Here is a 20,628-nt window from a genome sequence, read left to right on the forward strand (position 1 = left end):
CATGAAATGTATTAAACTGAGTTATTTACGGTTATTTGACTGTTTTGTTTAAATATGGTAAAATAGCAATTCAATAAATTATTATTTAACCATTTCTTCCGAGAAATTTCTAACAGTGTAAGGGTTTAGCAAATATAATAACAAAATTACATTAATATTAATTTGGTAAGCAGTAATATTAGTTTTTAAATTTAGTTTTAAAAAAAAATATTTTTTATTTTTTACAGGTTAATGTTTGTGTTATGTCATGCGCGCCGCCGATAGTAAAGGACCAGCTCCTCCTTCCCCGCCTCTTTTTTCCCAACTTCAAGCTAGTGAATCAGCTTCAGGTAAGAGAGTCAGTTTTTTTTTTTTAAATTTTGGAAATTAAATTTCATTAAACATTTAAATTATTTAAAATTTCATTTATAAGCATACACTTATATGTTTAAAGTCAAAGTTTGATATTATTAAAAAAAATTAAAAGCTTAGTTTCAAAGTTGTGACAATTGTTTAGAATAAAGTAAATATTTCTGTTTCCAAACAATAATACAGAGCCTGATTTAGAAATCCTAAGGTTCTTGTCTGCCCATTGGTCCTCAAATTTACGTGTACAAAATACTCTTTGACCTTTTCAAAAGTAAATTATGATATATTAGTAAATTTGTGTTTTTCTATATTTAAATTTTTGTTAACTCATAATTCTTTAGGAAAAGCATACACACAAAAAAAAATGTTTGAAAATTTTAGGGCCACATAGACCCTTTCCCCGGGCTACTCTGGCCTTTAGATAAATCAGGCCCTGAAAATATGTACAGAAAAGATATTTTTATAGCAAAAAAGTTTGCAAATATTAAGAGTAAAAGTATTTAAATAAAAATGAATTCTTTGAATAAAGTAGATTTACAATATTTTTCAAAAATTTGTTTTTATTTAAATATGCTTTTTATTTGTTTACATACATAATATTACATTTATAATAATGTTTTTATTTGTTATGAAACATGCGAAAGAAAAATCTCTGCCCAGTGTGATGGGTTTTAATTTTGAACCAGGGCTCTTTTGAGCACAAAGTGGCACATATCTTAGCTGAGCCTCATTACAACTCCCCGAATGGCAACGCTAGAAAATCGACCAATGATTGCCGCTAAAAATGTCACATGCCGAATCTAGCCGATGTGGCTCAACATATAGCGCTTTAAAAACGAAAACGAAATAACAATTCAGCTGCGGCAATCTCATACTATTAAGCTAGGCAGAAGTGAGTAGTCTTTGTCGATAGATCTCTATTTTAGTATTTTGTGGAAAGCGCTTTTTTTTTCACGAATTATTACGAATTTATTTGATGATTTTTGATTTATATCACGAATTTATTTGTCTTATTATTGTTATTAGTTATTCATTTAAAAAGGAGTCTTTATTTGAATTCAAATTTATTTTAATGACTTAGTATTTATTAAAAAGATGTAATTTAAAAAATAAAAAAAAGTTGTTATATGGATTTGAATGATTGTTTTGAATTTTTAGAATTTTGTGCATTTGCAATGTACCTAAGTTAGTAGCGAGAGAAGCGAGCTTGGTTTGCGAAGCAAACCATATAAGATTACGTAGCAATTTTCGGGCGTTGGCGAGCGTTAGAGAGCAGGGGCCGCAGCCCACTAGTTATTATTATTACTATCGTGAATTGAACAAGAAATTGAGAAATCTAAACGTCTAAAAGTGTAATTCAAATTTATAGAAACCACTAGGTAAATACGCAAATCCTTTTTACACTAAATATTTATTTTCAAAATTTATCAGTACCACTAAATGTGAAAAAATGGCAAAACCAAATAAAGTTTGACATATGTTCAACTAAAAACTATCAGCGAATTTCAAAGAACAATGAAAATTCTAATTATCTTGCGTATCTATATTCCATTCCTCATCTTTTTATGACATGCCAAGACACGCGTGCGAAGAGGTAGTTAATAAAAATCATTCACACGAAAGAAAGTGGGGGGCAAAAAAAAAAGTGCCGAATTCCCTAAAGAAAATTAATGAATAAATTAGGTGTGAACTGAACCGCAAAAACCAATATCTTCTTCCTTTATTTGAAAGATAATAACCCTACGCCGAGCAATCGCATGCATAAATATAAATAAACAAAACGCATCGGCGTGATATGAAGGAAAAAAAATAGTTGAGGGAGGGAATGAAAGAATATAGGTATTTTGAAGATCTGGCCATAATAATTAGAGAGTGAGATTTGGTATAACAAGCGACCCCTTAACGACCGTCAAATTCAATGCTCACACCGCACCACACACTCTTCGCAAATAATAAGAAAATAATCATCGGGGAAACGCGTAGAAAAAGAGTTCGGTGAGGAAGAAGAAAACGTTTAATGCACACACCTGATGGTTTCCTGATCCAAATCTTCATTCATCACTTTAAGAGAGCAAAAAAAAAGAAGGAAGAAAAAAAATTAAGTAAATACATAAAAAAGTTCGAAAAAACAAACTTTTTCAACAGAGAGGAAATAAAAATGAATTTGCTTAACGGAGTACTACACGCCACCAATATGCATCAGTCTAATGAATTTTTTAAAAGAAAAATTTCAAAGATAAAAAAATAATAATAAAGGGAAAGATTTTTAATATACGATCGCAAGGGGAAGGGGAGTTTTTTTTATTTTTTATTCCTTTCTAGCATCCTTTATTTTTTTTATTTATTTACGGATGAACCCAGCGTGTAATTTGTTAATTCGGGACTTGCATGTTAAAGACTAATTTTCACTATCTTCGCAGTCATCTACAATTCTAAACTGTGAGAAAATTGCGGAAATTTTTCGGATTAGGAATAGGTGGGGGATGTTGGAAGGAAGAGAGTAAATACTGTAGATTGTTATGGACCTAGATAAGAAGTAGGGGGATAGAGATTATTTTTCAATTTGCATGGCTCTATCCTTTAAGAAGAAATCGGGTTCTCTTCTGCGAGGGAAATTTAACTTAAAAGTTTTTGCTTCCACTAAAAGATAGAAACAAATTACCTAAGGCGTCAAAAGTAAGCTCATTAATAACGTTTGTGTGCCTATAGTCTAACATACTTAATGCAAATTTCAGCAAGTTTTGAGTTTTTTCGGTTTGTTTTATTTAAAAAGTTTAGAGAGGAAAAAAGGGCATTTTTTATTGTTCATTAATGTTAAGGTTTTACATCTTAAATTATGTCGCTAAAGTTTGTGTAAAATTACACCATAATAAATTTAAGAAAATAATTATTTATATTTTATTTATTATAAACTTTTTCAAAGTCATTTAATTTATTATCCATATTTTAAAAATATAAATGAATATTATATATGGAATCAAGTTTAAGAAACATGATATCATAGTTCAACTTAACGCTTCCTTAAGAGTAGTAAATTTCAACTATATAAATTATCTACGTTTATGAACTTTGAATGGTGCAAAAATACTTATAAAACTTTTGTATTTAATCTTAAAAAGACACACATTTAGCGAAATTTTATATTCTTAATTTTGCTTTCAATTTATTGTTAAAAATGTAAAGTTCTTAAAGAAAATATGCCAAAATTTTATCATTTTTTATGGAACAAAATTAACAAAATGAATTTCACTTGTTTAGTGATTTTTCTTGTTTTATTTATAGCTTTTACATAATTTGAAAAAAAATTAAAAAGAAAAAATTAGAAATAAAATGTTTACGAAATGTAAAGAAAAAAAATTTTTTAACAGAAAAATGAAATAAATAAAAATGTTTTTCAAGTAATAACCATTTACCATTTTTTTATAATAATTTTTTTTTGTTTCAATGATTATTTATTTCGTTTTTTAAAAATTTAAAGTTTTATACATAAAAGAAGGAAAAACAAACTGATAGAATAAAGAAAAAAAAACTAAAGCATTTTTCCTTTCAAGTAAGAAAAAGTTGGTTAAAAATTTAAACAAAAAAGGGAAAAACCATTACAAAAAGTACCTAAAGAATAATTACAAACTTTTATTTGTTTCTAGTTCAATGACGGAGTACTATTTTAACTATGAACTTTTTAAGCAATTAGGTTCGTAAAAACGTAACGATTGAATGTTTTTCTCTTAACACTTCTCGTTTCTTCTTAATTTATTAAATTCCTTTTCTGCGTCTTAATCATTCAGGTGAAGCGACATTCAGTTTTTTTCGTTAAAAAAGAGGAAAAAAATTCAAAAATGTAAAGTATTTAGTGGCAAGAGTTTTCTTCTGTTTGCCTTGTTATGCATTTACGTTTTACTGAGCAAATTGCAAGAAAATAAATTTAAGCAAAAAGAACGGAATTCAAAAGATCTTTGAAAGAATTTCTTTTTCCTTCTAACATCTAAAGTAAAAAAAATCGGATATAATTAATATTTCTGTAAAAACCGCAAAATTGCTTTTTAAAAAGTTTTGTTTGATTTTTCTTATTGACTAAAAGGCTTTAACATTCTTTTTCTGTGAGGCTTTCTCATTAGAAACTAGTGTCCTAATAATGATTGCACAAATTTAAAAAGAATAACATTTATTTTTATTTTATTTTTTACTTGCTGAATTCTCTAACATTTTTCTGTACATTTATTCCTGTTAGTTTAAAAAAAATATAGTTATAACACAAAAAGATCCATAAATGTTGTTAATTATTTTTTTGAGCTGAACATTGATATTGTGCAAGTTAAAGGATTAAAAAACTATGCTTATGTAATACTTTAAATAAAAATGAAATTCTTCGAGTTATTTAATAAGATTAATTTTAATTTAAAGTTAATTGGAAATTCTCTATTTTTTTACAATTAGTCGAAGACTGTTTTGGCTATGCATGATTTATGTTTATACGCTTAAAAACATATTTTGCGAACATTTTTATGGCGATTAATTTAAATAGAAAATTCAGCGTAAAAAATAACGTAAAAAGAAATCAGTTAAAATCAAAGTTATAGCAAATTAATTTGAATTTTAGTTTTGCTTTTATAATAATTCTTGTAAAAGAAAGTTTACATTTTCTATCAGTCAATTTTTCACCGTAAAATTACCGTTTTGTTTTTGAAAAATATAGTTCTCATTACCATAGATTAAAAAATATAAAACAAAAAAATAAATTTGACCGAATAAATGGTTTTAGTTTTATCCTCTAAGGTTTCGTGATAAAATTGCCAAATCTAACAACATTTACTAAATTTTATCACAAATTATAAAATCATATTTTATCGTTAATTTTACCAAAATCGCTACCATAGCACTTCGGCGAAAATTATCAAGTTTTTCGGTGTTACTAGAGTCAGAAATACAGTAAATTTTACATTATTCTGGTAATTTTGACAATTCATTTTTTTTTTCTCTCAGTGAACGTTTGTTACAGTTTACTGACTTCTTAAAATTTTAACGACCTAGGAATGAGTCTTATATTCAATTCCCTTTATATTCTTTATATTATAGAATATAAAGGGAATTGAAGTAAAAAATAATTTTGCTTACAGCTAGAAGACAAAATATATTTTTTGTTTGGAAACTATTGATAGGTTTTATAAGAACCGTTTTTCCATATAGTGGTTTTTTCAGATATCACTTTTTCAAAATTGTCATAGGAATATTACGATTTGTGCAATAAATTATAAATTTTGAATAATATCAACAACAAAAAATATTTATAATTATTTTTTTAAACACATTCCATGAGTAAATTTTGTTAAACTATTTTTTTTTTTTTTTAAATTCTACTAAAATAATTATTGTTATCTTCTAGAGTTTTTAAATTGGATAGTTGCCAGGAAACAAATCAAAGAAAAAAGAGTCTTATTAGAATCTTCGAATGATTTAAAAAGAACAATATAATCAGCAAAAAGTACTCATACTAAACGGTAGTGGAGGGGGAAAAAAATGAAAAAAACACGCCTTAACTTTTTGGCATTTTGACATTTTTCTCTTCTTTTTCCACCCTTCTTCCCTCGACTCCTTCCTTTCCTCAAGAAGTCGTAGAAAAACAAATGAGACGAACTAATTAATTCGCAACTTCGTTAGCGTACCTACGACAGACGACAGAACGCAAACGAGTAGGGGTAAAAAAAACTACGTAATTCCAACAGTCCCATCGTCTGCTAATTGCAAGCACTTACCGTCGCCAGTGCTACAGAAATTATTTTGGCGTCCATTTCCCCCGATGCGACTGCCTGCCAGCTAAAAGGAAAACCTTTAAGGTTAATAAATCATGCTGAAGCACGGGCCCCGATCCACCACTTCATTAAATTTACATAATTAATTATGCGTAAAAATTAACGCTTTAATTCGTCCCGGGGATTCCCCGGACGATCCGATAGAGATCAATTAGTCATCGTGAGTGATTGTTCCAGGTGACATCCAGTTCTTTGTTTACATCCCTTGCTACACGTGTTATATTTGCCTGCGCTTCCCCTTCTCCAAGATGGATGGTTTATTACTGCTTTATCAGGCGATGACACCCAAGAGGGACTTAAGGTGCCTTTAACTTGCGTGAAATATGGGGATTTGGAAGGTTTTTGTTGTTTGACTTGTCGCCTTCTTCTTATCGAGTAGCCTTAACTTATCCAGTTACCTTGACAGCAGTTCCCTCGGAGAAGTGCTATTGCTTATTGATGTTTTTTCCTGTTCCAAGGAGTACTTACAATTAAGGTGCACTCGAAGTCATTCAAAGGAGATGTGAATGAGCAGTTATGACAGTTTTCTTCCATGTGTGCACTCGTTAATTTGGGCATAATTCATACAATTCACTCGGGACGATGTAATTAATGAGCTCTCTGTTGCCTCATCGGGAAAATGTGGTAAGAAGACAAATGTTCGAGTGTTTTGCCCCCCTTTTTTTTCTAATAACAGATTAAAGGTCCACTTTTGAAGCTCTATTGCTGCTGTTTGCCATTTTCATGTGAGAATTCATACTCCTCTAGATCGTTGAAACACATTTAAGTACGGTGATTATGAGTTCATGATACCAGCTTTAAGGGCTATTGATAACCGTCGTTGAACAGCTGACCCAATTTTGGGTTTACGACTACTAATCTTCAACTCTGTAGCCTTCTAATTTTGAACCCAATTCAGAAGACGACGCCTTCATGGAGGACTTTTTGGTGGAACTAACCCGCATTTTCGTTACATGGAGAGGAAAATTGTTATCCTGGCGACAAGGGGATTCTAACCCATGATCCACTGAGGATAATTTATGTTGGCACTGTGATCGGTGTGAGTCTGGTGCGGGATTCGAATCGACCAGGCATTGCTGGGATTCGATCCCTGTTCACCTCATTGAACGACGAACGCTCTATCCCTTGAGCCACAGCGGCTCTTTAAGGGCTATTATTGAACACCATAGCAATCATTTATAATTTCTGAACGTATGGGCACAAGTAATTTTTGGATGAAATACAGCGCAATCAAACACCTGTTCACTTCAGTTTTAATCTGCGCAATTGTCTGAATGTCACTACAAAAGCGTTTGGGGGGGTGGAGTAATCCATTGGTCACCAGATCTTCCAATTTATTGAGACTTGATCATTTGATTGGGATATTTGAAGAATCTTGCTTGAATGACTCAAATAAAGATATCGCTTCTCAAACGAATGAACGTGTGCGTTAAATACTTTCCACTTTCTAAAACAAACAATCACTTGACCATCGCTGTCAATCTGGTATGACTATTGAAGTGCGAAATTTTGGATGTTGTAAACACTGTTTTTGCCAATAACGCTGTCAGTAAGCATTTTGTCTTTCCCCGTTTATCCGATACAATAAATTACAATTTCAACGATCCGTATCAATTGTATTACTAATTCGGGATCATTTTGTATTTTCATGATATTCCAATCAGTTGAAATCATTTACTTGACTCTGCTATTAGTCGCAATACTAAAAGAGGAAAACAGATGTAATGAAACATATTGAATGTTCTCTGAAATGTATCTCGTGTTACGGTAAAACAAGATAATTTACATTTTTAAGTTAGTGTGAACTATAAGTTGTACATTTTTAAATTCCCTTTTCTGTGTGTAGGTTATTGTGAAAACCCGAAACCTACTGAATTTCAACATTCACTTAGTCTCTTTGATAAGTGTTTAAAATAGCTTTGAAAAGTGGGTGACATTATTGATTATCGGATTGGTGACTTTATTGGCGACATTGACCTTTGTCAAAGGTTATCATTATTCCACACTTATATCGGCGAATGACAAAACTCAGCAGATGGTAAATGTCGGATAAATTTTAATTTTTTATTTCTCAACAATTACAAATACGGCTTTAGTGTATGTTAATTATCGTCATTTTCCAGTGTAAGTGAGAAATAATTTATCGAATTAACTAATTAAGTAACGAAATAGTATAAAAATTATTTAATGAAACAAATAAACAATAATATAACAAATATTTTAATAGCTGATATATTTTTAAACAAAAAACTGAGCTACCAACTAAAGCATCTTATCCAGTATTTACGACCAGTGCATGATAATGTCGACATTTGCCGATGTTAGTGAAAAATAATGATAATTTGCTATTTTTTCGGACATTCACCCAAGTGACTTAGTGAATGTTGACTTTCATCGGAGACAGTCGACATCAGGGGTCTGTCCAGACATTTTGTGAAAGGTCCGTTTTTGTAAAATTGTGAAAAAATTACTCGTAATTTGTGAATATAAAATAAACGTTATCTCACATTCTTTCAACCAGGGTCCGCTTTTGTGAATTTGTGCAAATAGGGTGGTGCGTTATTGCAAAAAAAACTTTTTCAAGGAGTTTTTAAATTGTAAAGACATACAAGATTATGCTAAACACTGTAAAATTATAATTAAAGAAATTAAATTTTAAAAAATAAACAGCAATTGCAGCTACTAAATTAGCGATGCAACAGGTGCAAATATTAGGTATTTAGCCTATACTGCTGAATGCAGAATATTCATTTCGGACGAATAAAGGAAGAAGCGTCTGCCAAAGACAAAATTTAGTTCGTTTGCATCTGTCTTTCTTCCCTCCCCCCTTCCTGGGAAGGGTTTATTCGATTAACAAAACAATAATGAAGATAAACAAATTTGTGAAGGGTCCGAGTAAAAGATAAAATATTTTGTGAAGGGTCCGTTTTTATGAAAAGATATTTTGTGAAGGGTCAGTTAACGGACCCAAATTTCTTCTAAACAGACCCCTGGACATGCACTAAGTTCACACATCTTCAGTAAAGTAACTCGTAGCTCTATCCTAGATTAATCAGTATTGTCAGGTTGTCAGATAAAATATACTGGGTAACAACCTTGAAATTATATTATTAAAACCTTTGTCAGAAATGAAATTGAAGTAAACACATAAATGGCATCAAATTAAAATTTTAAGAAAGGGGAAAAAACAAAGGCGCTCTTGAAATTTTTACGCATCACTACTGAGGAAAGCAGGACTGAAAATAATGCAACCCTTTTGATTCGGGAAAAAAGGCAGGATCAAAAGGCAATTAATGGAAGCGCAACCAAGCTTTATCAAGAAACTAAACGGGTTTTTATGTTTACATTCCGCCTTGTTTGTTCAGATTGGACAGATTTTGAATGCGTTTTTGTTTCTTCGGACTTAAATCGGGGGTGGGTCTGTTTAAAATAAATTTGGTCCGTTAACGGGCCCTTCACAAAATAATTTATCTTTTAATCGGACCCTTCACAAATTTGCTTATATTATTGTTTTGTTAATCGAATAAACTCTTCCCAGGAAGGGGAGGGGGGAAAGAAAGACAAATGTAAACGAACTAAGTTTTGTCTTCGGCAGACGCTTCTTCCTTTATTCGTTCGAAATGAATATTCTGTGCTGAGCAGTATAGGCTAAATACCAAATAGTTGTATGTTGCATCTCTAATTTATAGCAGCAATTGCTGTTTATTTTTTAAATTAAATTTTTTTAAATTATAATTTCACAGTGTTGAGCATAATCTTGTAGGTCTTTACAATTTAAAAACTCCTTGAAAAAGTTTTTTGCAATAACAGGACCCTATTTGCACAAATTCACAATAGCCGGACCCTGGCTGAAAGAATATGCCTTAACGTTTATTTTATATTCACAAATTACGAATAATTTTTTCACAATTTTACAAAAACGGACCCTTTACAAAATGTCTGGACAGACATCTGCTTATATTAATTTCTGAAAACTAACGTGAAAAATTTCCTTGCTTCTTTTTTAATAAAAATTCTAAAATGACAAAAATTCTCAAATGTGCATTAAAGACAGTCATTATGAAACCTCCCACATAAAAGTGCACTGTTAATACATATAAAACATTAAGTATTCAAATATTAAAGGGTTTGCTTAATCTATGTGTAAAAAAACTAATGCTATTGTTTTCCATTAATTTTACAGCTGTTACAAAAAAGTTATCTACCTTTAAAATCACATACATCAAGTCATAAAACTTAAAATTATGTACCTCAATTTATTATATAAGTTCTCTACCTCATTTTCCTTAATATATTATCATTTAACAACTTCATATACATCAACTGCTGACTTTTAAGTGAATCAAAATTTCTGAAAGGTTAATACGTCATTATTAGATCCATATCTGTTAATTAATCATTATTAGATCCACATATACAATTACTTCATATACATCACATGCTGACTTTTAAATGAATTAACAATTTCTGAAAACCTAATCCGTCATTATTAGATCCACATCTTCAAACTTAAATTTAAAAATTGTATGTAATCCCATGTTTGAAAAACTGAATATCTAATACTACTTCATATATGACTTTAATTTTACCTCTCGGTGTATTATTTTTAATACATAAATATAAATAAGATGATTTTTTTTTTACGTAAAAAAAAAAATATTGACCCAAACCGGATTTTAATTTTATAGCAAATGGAAAGTGCCATACGCACCTGCAAAACATAACTCCGCCCAAATTGCTCCATAAATACCCGGTCTTTGTCGCGTAGAGGGTGTAAGCTAAGCACTTAAAAAAATACAAAAAAGGGAAATAAAATACAATAAAAATTTTCATCAAATACGGTTAAAAAGGGAAAAAAATATTAAATCTCCACTTTTGAAATGATATTACATCATTCGAAAATGTTCTCCAGGGAGGGAATGCATTCGAAATAGAGGGAGTCTATTAAACAAATCGTGTAAAAACAGCGTGATTTCAATCTCGACGAACAAGACGTAAGCAAGGTACTGCTAAAGAAAAAAAAAAGAAAGAACATGGAGCTCAGGGCCAACGACTGGAATGAAAGCAAAAGAGAACCTCATGATGGCTCAATTTTATCGTGGCCTATTCGGCTATGTGGCCACCCCCACACGTGCTCAATACTCAAATGATGTATTACTAGGCGGTAATCGTAACTATCGCCGTTTTATTGGAACATGGAAAGTAAACAAATAGCGGTCTTATCTTTATCATGATTTTCTTAAAGCGATTTTTTTTCCTCTAAAAAATTCTAAGAATCTTTTAGTTTTAATTCATTTTTTAATATTTCTAACTCACATTTAAGCTGTTCAATTATACTGAATTTTTAATAATATTTCAAAATCAAATACTCAAATGATGTATTACTAGTCGGTAATCGTAACTATCACCGTTTTATTGGAACATGGAAAGTAAGCAAATAGCGGTCTTATTTTTATCATGATTTTCTTAAAGCGATTTGATTTTTTCTTTAAAAAATTTTTTTTTTCTAAGAATCTTTTAGTTTTAATTCTTTTTTTAATAGTATTTCTAACTCACATCTGAGCTATTCAATTATACTGAATTTTTAATAATATTTAAAAATCAAATACTCAAATGATGTATTAGTAGTTGGTAATCGTAACTATCACCATTTTATTGGAACATGGAAAGTAAACAAATAGCGTCTTATCTTTATCATGACTTTCTTAAAGCGATTTTTTTTTCCTTGAAAAAAAAAATTCTAAGAATCTTTTAGTTTTAATTCATTTTTTTAATATTTCTAACTCACATTTAAGCTATACAATTACACTGAATTTTTAATAATATTTAAAAATCAAATACTCGAATGATGTATTACTAGTCGGTAATCGTAACTATCGCCGTTTTATTGGAAGATGGAAAGTAAACAAATAACGGTCTTATCTTTATCATGACTTTCCTAAAGCGATTTTTTTTTCCTTTTAAAAAAAATTCTAAGAATCTTTTAGTTTTAATTCATTTTTTTTTTAAATATTTCTAACTCACATTTAAGCTATTCAATTATGCTGAAATTTTAATAATATTTAAAAATCAAAGCTGGCATAAAATACTAAGACATCAGCACATATGACATTTTTTTATTGGAAAAATGTTCTTAATCTATTGATTGCGTAAAGTCAGGTGTAAATCAGGGGGAAAATTTGGAAATCGAATATGTGACTGGTAGCAGCTCTTTTTAAGCGTGAGAAGGCAGGAAAACTTTTGTATAAGAAAAATTAATATAACTCTTCAGGAGACGAAACCAACATGGACTCTAAACGGGATATGAACTCAGATACCATTGCTGGTATTCGAACCTGGTCCATTTGAATATTTGTTTGAGAAATCGTGTTCCCTAGCTTCAGATCAGAAATATTTTCTGTCTATCCTCATTGAAAATTTACCAATGAGTGAATACACGAGGCACGTTAAAACTTCGGTCTCAGCCTAATGCCTTAAAACCATGTTAAATTTTTTGAGTTTTTAATTTGATTTGAAACGAAAGACAACGAAACACATATGTGTTCTAATCTTTCTTTTTCGGGAAAAGGAGAGTAAGACCTATCCGTATTGTACTAGCATGTGAATCGATATTCTGGAAACTTTGGAAGCAAAAATGTTAAGATATAGTTTTTATTTAATTTCTGGCTATTATTGAAATATGAAAATAAAAATAAAAATTTAGTGCATTATATAAAATCTCGTGAAAACATAACCACGATTAAAGATATCCATTAAAAATTATCCTAAGATAATCCATTCTTTTAGAAATTTAAAATACACGGAGAAAACGTTCTGGTAAGATTACCATCTAATATATAGTAAAGACATTTTTAATTTGAAAAAAACAGTATAATTTTGGTTTATTAAATTAAGTTATGCTGTATTTAAACCATTTGTTTAGCAATTTTTCAGTTCATATGGTAACGCTTTACCTGAAATTTAGGTTTTCAAACTTATAGTTCTTATTACACACATTTATTAAGTACGAAACTGAAAAGTAAATTTAACCGAATAAGTGGCTTTTATGTCATCGCCAAGGTATCCTTGCCAAATTCTGTCGCATTCGCCAAATTTAATCACAGATTATGAGACCACATTTTATTTTAATTTTACCAAAATCATTACCAAATCACTTCGGTAATAGCTCAGCTTTTAAGTTTTCCCACAAAGCCAGAAACACGATAAATTTTTATCATATTTTGGTAATTTTGGTCATACATTTTTTTTTTCTCGGTGTACCAATATCATTAACTGCCTGCCACCCCATAGATTTCATCAGTTGTTTCAATAACGTTTCCCTAACTGATGTTCGCCCAAAAAGCAAATCGAAAAAGAAAGTTCATGACTTCGAAACACTCCATTATCGGTATAACAGCCGGATTTGACCTCGTGACCCTCTCACATGCAGCCCCTGTTCACTGTGCTGTAGTCCGTCTCCACTATTTATCTGAATTGTTCAGACGTCGTTTGAGATGTCTAAGCACAATATTTAAAAGAAAAGAAGAAGAAGAAAGAAAAAAAAATGGAATGATGTAACGCACGTTTATTCGGGGGTGGAGACACGAAACGATTGGGAGATATGAAACCCACGTTGATTGTTGGTCTACTCTACTCGAACCGCTGATTAATGGGTTTGATTCGTAGAATTGTTTTAAAGGGCGTTGTTTTGGGATAGATTGTTGAATCGAAATATATGTTAGTTAAGTTTTATTTTATAGAATTTTTAAAAAAAAGAAGAAATCGAAGCTTGATTACTTTAATTCAATTTCATAAATGGGTAAAAATCATTTGACCTTTTGCTTACGGCTGGTACAACATTTGGACCACATGTGATGGTACTATATGGTACACCGTAAGCCTACGGCTGGTTCAACATATCTTTTCTTTTCTTTTCTTCCAGACGTGGACACGTACCTAGGTTTGCAAAACCCTTAACCGTATAGTCCACGTCTGGACTACAGTCTAACTCGCACAATGCACAGCACATAAGCAAACAATTACAAAATGGTTCAACATATGGATCACATGTGATGGTACTATATGACAAGGCTCGAAAAAACTCAGAAATTTTACCCGTCCCCGAGGACGGCTTGTCCAACAATGCACCCGTCCTCATTTGAAACTAACCCGTGGCTTCTAAATAAATAAAAATACAATTTTCTCTTTTTTATTACAAACATTTATATAAATTGCACAATGAATTAGTAGTTACTAGGATTACATTATACAGTAATAAAAGAAATACTAGGTTACTAATAGTAACCTAGTATTTCTTTTATGAAATAATTTATTTATTTATGAAAATGGCCGTCCGCGCGGACGTCGGATTCGAGAAATTCGTTGTCTGCGGGGAATTTTTAACTTCCGAGGACGGGCGGTTTTTTCGAGCCCTGCTATATGATACACTGTAAGCTTACGGCTGGTACAACATATGGACCACATGTGATGATACTATATGATACAACGTAAGCCTACGGCTGGTACAATACGGATCACATGAGATGGTAATATATGATACACCGTAAGCAAAGGGTTAATGTTCATGCTCAAACACGTCGAAATGAAAAGAAAAAATATTGACCTTCTTTTTTATATCTTCTAAAAAAATCTATAATTATTCTTTTGCGCCTTTACTTTATTTTAGTTTCTTTTACGCATATAGTGTAATATTACCTTTGAATTACACTTTTTTCTTTTTAGTAAATTTAAGTAATTACAAATATTTTCTTACAAATGGTAAATATTAAATTCTTACAAATATTTTGAGCTACTAACTACCATCGCCGTCTCTCCCTGGCTCCTATAAACGCTTTCTAAGAAAGTTTATAAGCTAGTTGGGATGTTGGAACTTTTCTAAAGCAGCGGTTCCGAAAAAGTGTTCCGCGAACCCTTCGGAACCCACGGGATCCTTGGAAGGGTCACAGGGGTTCTGGCAGTTAAGACTTTTTTAAAAACCTGTAGCGATATTTGTTTTATATCCAATCGATATTAATTTAGTATTTCGGTTATTTTTATGAAATTATTCAAGCAATATGGCAGTTAGTCAAAAGTTAAAAAGATGCTATTATTAAAGAAAAAAAAAAAGAAAAAACAATATTGCTCTAACAATAACAATATTTCTCCAGCAATAATTGATCTAGTATTTTCCATTCAAGAGAAATAACCAAATTCATGATTAACGGAATGTGTTTCTCTGGTTACCATTCTCAATGTTCATAAGAGTTTTCTTTTATTTTCATTTAAATAAAAACAGTAATTCGGCTTATTTCATTCATTTTATGTTTATGCCAAGCACCAAAAACAAATTCATAACTAGACTAGGTGCTTCTACCAGACTTGTGAATTCAACTTTCTGACATAACGCCTAGTTTGAGTTTCAGTAACCGAAATTTTAATGGGTGGCAGATTATATAAACAAATTTTTATTGGCATTTCAACGACTTGTTTTTCGATAGCAAAAAATAACTTGTAAAAGATTAAAACCTTGAAAAAACATAGTATTGGTGGAAAAAAAGGAGTTCAAAATAATCTACTTCATTTTGTGTTTTCGTTAATCACATTGTGTGCAAATAATTAATTTGACATAATTGTGCTGCAACCTATAACAATTTAAATTTGCATTTTGATACCAGCAATGACAAATACAAAATCAAAGAAATAATTACAAATATTCAAAGCATGGATGTGACAAGTTTGTTTCTCTTTTTTACGCGATATAGCAAAGATTAACTTTTTGTAATTTGTGGAAGGTTTTATAACAAATTGGAGCTGCACATAAGATTTCATTTGTATTTTACTTGCTTTCTTTTTTCGCTTCAGCTTTTAAAAGAAAACTATTTCTTTTAATATTCTGAAAGGGCCGTGGAGGCTTAGAGGATAGAGAGCTCTCCTCCCAATTAGGGGAACCGGGTTCGAATCCCAGACATGACTGCGATCCCAGACATGACTGACCCAACGGATTCCGCACCCGGCTCTCACCGACCACAGTGCTGACGTAAAATATCCTCAGTGGTAGATGGATCATGGGTAAGAGTCCCTTGCCGCCAAGCTTACCGTGGGAAGTTTTCATGGTCTTTCTCTCCGTGTAACGCAAGTGCGGGTTAGTTTCATAAAAAATTCTTCCCCGAAAGGCAAACATTTCTCTCAATACTTGATCCAGGAGTTTCCTTGTCGTCTGAATTGGGTTCAAAATTACAATTGTACAAAGTCGTCGTAAACTCAAAAGAACATGAGTCGGGTGTTCAGCGATGGTCGGTTATAAAATAAAATATTTCTTACAATGTGGTACAGATACTACAAGACTAATATAAAACTATGCTAACTTAAGCAGAGGTCTGTCCAGACATTTTGTGAAAGGTCCGTTTTTCGTGAAATCGTGAAAAAATTACTCACATTCTTTCAACCAGGGTCCGCTTTTATGAATTTGTGCAAATAGGGTCCGGTTATTGCAAAACGCCTCGGCACTGTAAAATTATAATAAAAAAATTAAATTTTCACAGCATTTGCTGCTTTTAAATTAGAGATGCAACATACAAATATTTGGTATTTAGCCTATACTGCTGAACGCAGAATATTCATTTCTGACGAATAATGGAAGAATCGTCTGCCGAAGACAAAACTTAATTCGTTTACATCCATCTTTCTTGTTTTCTGCCCTGGGAAGGGTTTATACGATTAACAAAACAATAATGAAGATAAACAAATTAGTGAAGGGTCCGATTAAAAGAAAAATCATTTTGTGAAGGGTCCGTTTTTAAGTTAAAATATGTTGTGAAGGGTCCATTTTTATGAATAGATATTTTGTGAAGGGTCCGTTAATGGACCGAAACTTCTTCTAAACAGACCCCTGTTAAGCGTAAGATTTTGCAGTAGAATTTTATTCATTTATTTGTTTTTTTAATTAACATGACTTGTAGTAGTGTTTCCTTAAAGATAATGTGTAAGAAAAAAAATTTAAAAAGTCTTAGTTTTCTACATTGGATGATTGAATCACATTTTTTCAAATGTGCCGAAACAAACAACACTAGCAAAATGACTCCACAAAACGATAAATCAGTTTGAATAGGGGGAAATTCCGATACGGGAAGGGGGGGTGTCTATGTTCCTCTACCATTTTTCCTCCTGCGGGCCGCCTTGGCGCCGCCCCTGGAATGTTGCGTGCATTCCTTTAACCCAATGAAACGAAGCGCAAATACCTAAAGTTTGAAGTCGCCGGGGCTATTGGTTCTCATGATCTATGTCTTTGCGCCGAACGCCGATCGAACTCATTCGAACGCGCACTCGCACCACACCCTTCGGAGCCGATCGGAGAAGGGGCGCAGCGGAGCAACAGGCGAGAAAAAGAGGTGTCCACTAGAAAGTGCGAGGAAAAGTGAGCTTGAGTTTCAGCAGCTATCCGGTTCAACGTCTTTTTTCGTCATTGTAAATTTAATGACTTTTTGTTGTTGCTCGAATTGTAAAATATTTTTTGATCAACAATAATATCACTTTTGTTGACTAATGTCTCCTAACTCTCCTAACTATGGTGAGGTGATTTCTGCACAAAATGCACAGAGATGCCAACTGCTCCAGACACGCCAAAATATTTAAAAAAAACGGTAAATAACTGAGTAAATTTTGCAAATATTGGAATTTTTTTGCTTGCTTTTTAAAAGGTATAGCATGACATATGTACTATAAAGTGGTGAATTAAAAATTTAAATTTGCATTTTGATACCAGCAATGACGAATACAAAATCAAAGAAATAATTACAAATATTCAAAGTATGGAAGTGACGAGTTTGTTTCTCTTTTAAACGCTATGTAGCAAAGATTAACTTTTTGTAATTTGTGGAAGGTTTTAAAACAAATTGGAGCGGCGCATAAGATTTCATTTGTACTTTACTTACTTTTATTTTTTTTTGCACTAAAAAGTGGTGAATTATATAAGCCTACGAATTATTTAGAAATAGTGGTGGATAAAAATCTACTAAATTAAATTTATAAAACCAAGAATCACAATTGTTAAACTACCACTTTAAAATATATATTTGTTGTCCGGAGCAAATTGGAATGCATCATGCGCTTGTAAGTTTATTTTTTCTTCTTCTAAATTGGTAGTAAAAAAATTTGCTCATTTACTTGTTTTGCATATTATTTACTTACTCTTAAATCTAAATGTAATCCATGTGCCAAATATGCATTGCATGGAATACTATTCATTGAAACCTCCCTCATAAAGACTATTTATTTATTTATTCAGTTTTTTTTTTCTTTTTCTTTTTTTTGACACACTGAGCGAAATGTATAAAGACACATTGTTAGCAACGCGTTTACAAGTTTTTACCCGTATAGCTTAGGAAAAAGTTGCTTTATTGGAAAATTCACATTCCATAGAAGTCAAATAATAAATTCTATAATGGAATAAAAGAAAAAAGGACGTGAAATAAGTAAGAAAAAAAAAGCTAGGCAAACTTTGCGTTTGGCTTTTCTTCGTGGCAACAAATAAAATTTATCACTTTTAAAATCGACAATCCCTCCACCGAGCAGCTGAGCTATACTTCGTAAGTCTAGATCAGCGGTATCCAAAATGTATTCCGCGGGTAAGGACTATTTAAGATTCATAATTACATTTACTTAAATAACTGCATTTATATTCAAGCAATAATCCATAATTTATTTAATAAAAAGTGACAAATTTAAAAAAAAAATTTTTTTTCAGTAACAATATCCTTGATAAACTATGAGAAGGATATGCATTTATAAAAAATTCCATAAGTATTTCTCATCGAGCCTGAATGGAAAAATTCAAATCAAAATAAAATAACCAAAATCAAGAGTAAAGAATTACGTCTCTCTGATAATTATTCTCAACATTTATTACAGTTCTTTATTGAAAACCATACTAAGTTTATTTCGTTCGCTTTCATCATATTCATACACCAAGAATTAAAATATTTCATTCTACACGATAAATATTTTCAAAATAATTAGTATTTTTTTGTTACTATATTTACCAGTTGTTGATGAACTGTTTATAATATCGAAGTTCCTCAAAAAAAAAAAAAAAAAANAAAAAAAAAAAAAAAAAAAAAACTGGATTATTTTAGGGTTCCATAGTCGAAGAAAATTAGGAACTTGTAGATTCTGCTTGTGGAATTTATCTTCGGGTGAATGCGAGGTAAAGAATGTTTACCCTTTTTATTTGGCTTTGCCTTTTTATTCATTCTGTTTTTACATTAGACTCGCTGTATAGTCCCACTTAGTTCACGATCTTGTGTATTTCGTTTTGTTTAAACTTTGCGTAGGAACTCTTAGGCCATTCTGCCTGTTTCAGTCTGCGAGCAATTCAATTTTAATCTCCTCTAAATCCACCCATGGGAGCAAAATGAGCCATGAGAAGCGTATGAAAATGCTACTACTAAAATTTAACTATGAAATTTCTCTTTCTTTAAAGCTGGGCCCAAAACCACGAAGAAGTTTTGTTAGAGTGTTTTTTTATTTATTTATATCTTTATTTTTTTGCTTTCTTTTTTGTCCAATTGTAGACGTTCACTCGCTTAACTGGGTCAGCACTGAAATACTTCCGTCTGTTAAGAAATGACTTTGCACTCAATGTTAATCTACTGTATTGGAAATTTTGGAGTGTGTTTTGAACCATAATGTCATTCGAACCTTTAAGAACCTTAATATGATTAAAAGTTGAACCATATTATTCTATTTCTTAAAATTTATCATATGAAATCATCATCACAAAAATAGGGTTTCTCAAAATTGAGCAAAAATGCGTCAAAATACCTGCAAAATATAGTCGAATTTGAAGACTTCATGTTTTTAAAACTGAAACAGCATTTACTTATTCTTGAGCAAAATGCATTTTCTCAAAAGGGATGTGGAAAGAGAAATGTGTGAGAGAGCTGTAAGCTGACCGCCGGCAGGATTCGAACCAACGACTTCCGGGTTCGCTGAATGATGCTCTTACCACCATGTTGAATACCCCAGTCCAGAGAGAATTAGAAAGCTTTGTATACTGACCGTGGGAATGACACATCATGACATATTAGTATCCAATTTCAATGTTTCAAATGTGATTCCGAATGTTTAGTCAGGAGATCGGTAATTTTTGCTTATTTCGCCATATACTAAAAACTTTAAAGCGAATGGAATGTGTCGTTTTAGCGCCCACTATATAAAGCTTCCCAACTCCCCCTGGTCTGGGGCGTACAACTATGGTAGTTAGAGCATAGTACTCCAAAGTTCCTTGGTATAATCCTGCCGGCTCTCTGACACATTTCTCTCTCCACATCTTTTTTGAGACAATGCATTTAGCTCAAAAATAGGTAAATGCTGTTTCAGTCTTGAATGCATATTGTTCTCAAATGCAACTCTATTTGTTTCGGGGCTATTTTGGCACACTTTTTTATGATGATGGTTCAACTTAACTCGAAACTTTGCTCAATCTAAAGCTTTATTA

General features: G+C 31.5%; 1 protein-coding gene across 2 annotated transcripts in view; it reads left to right on the forward strand.

Annotated features, from left to right (window-relative positions):
* Nucleotides 1-20,628, forward strand: part of LOC107438880 (homeobox protein cut) — a 195,416-nt gene that overhangs the window by 79,089 nt on the left and 95,699 nt on the right. For both annotated transcript variants that reach the window (XM_071185699.1, XM_071185700.1), the window contains one exon: nucleotides 228-329. In XM_071185699.1, coding sequence (XP_071041800.1) covers nucleotides 248-329 — 82 coding nt within the window. In that variant the 5' untranslated portion in view covers nucleotides 228-247. The remainder of the gene's footprint in view (nucleotides 1-227; nucleotides 330-20,628) is intronic.

This window comes from Parasteatoda tepidariorum, chromosome 9, assembly GCF_043381705.1.
Source record: "Parasteatoda tepidariorum isolate YZ-2023 chromosome 9, CAS_Ptep_4.0, whole genome shotgun sequence".
NCBI classification, from domain to species: Eukaryota; Metazoa; Arthropoda; class Arachnida; order Araneae; family Theridiidae; genus Parasteatoda; species Parasteatoda tepidariorum.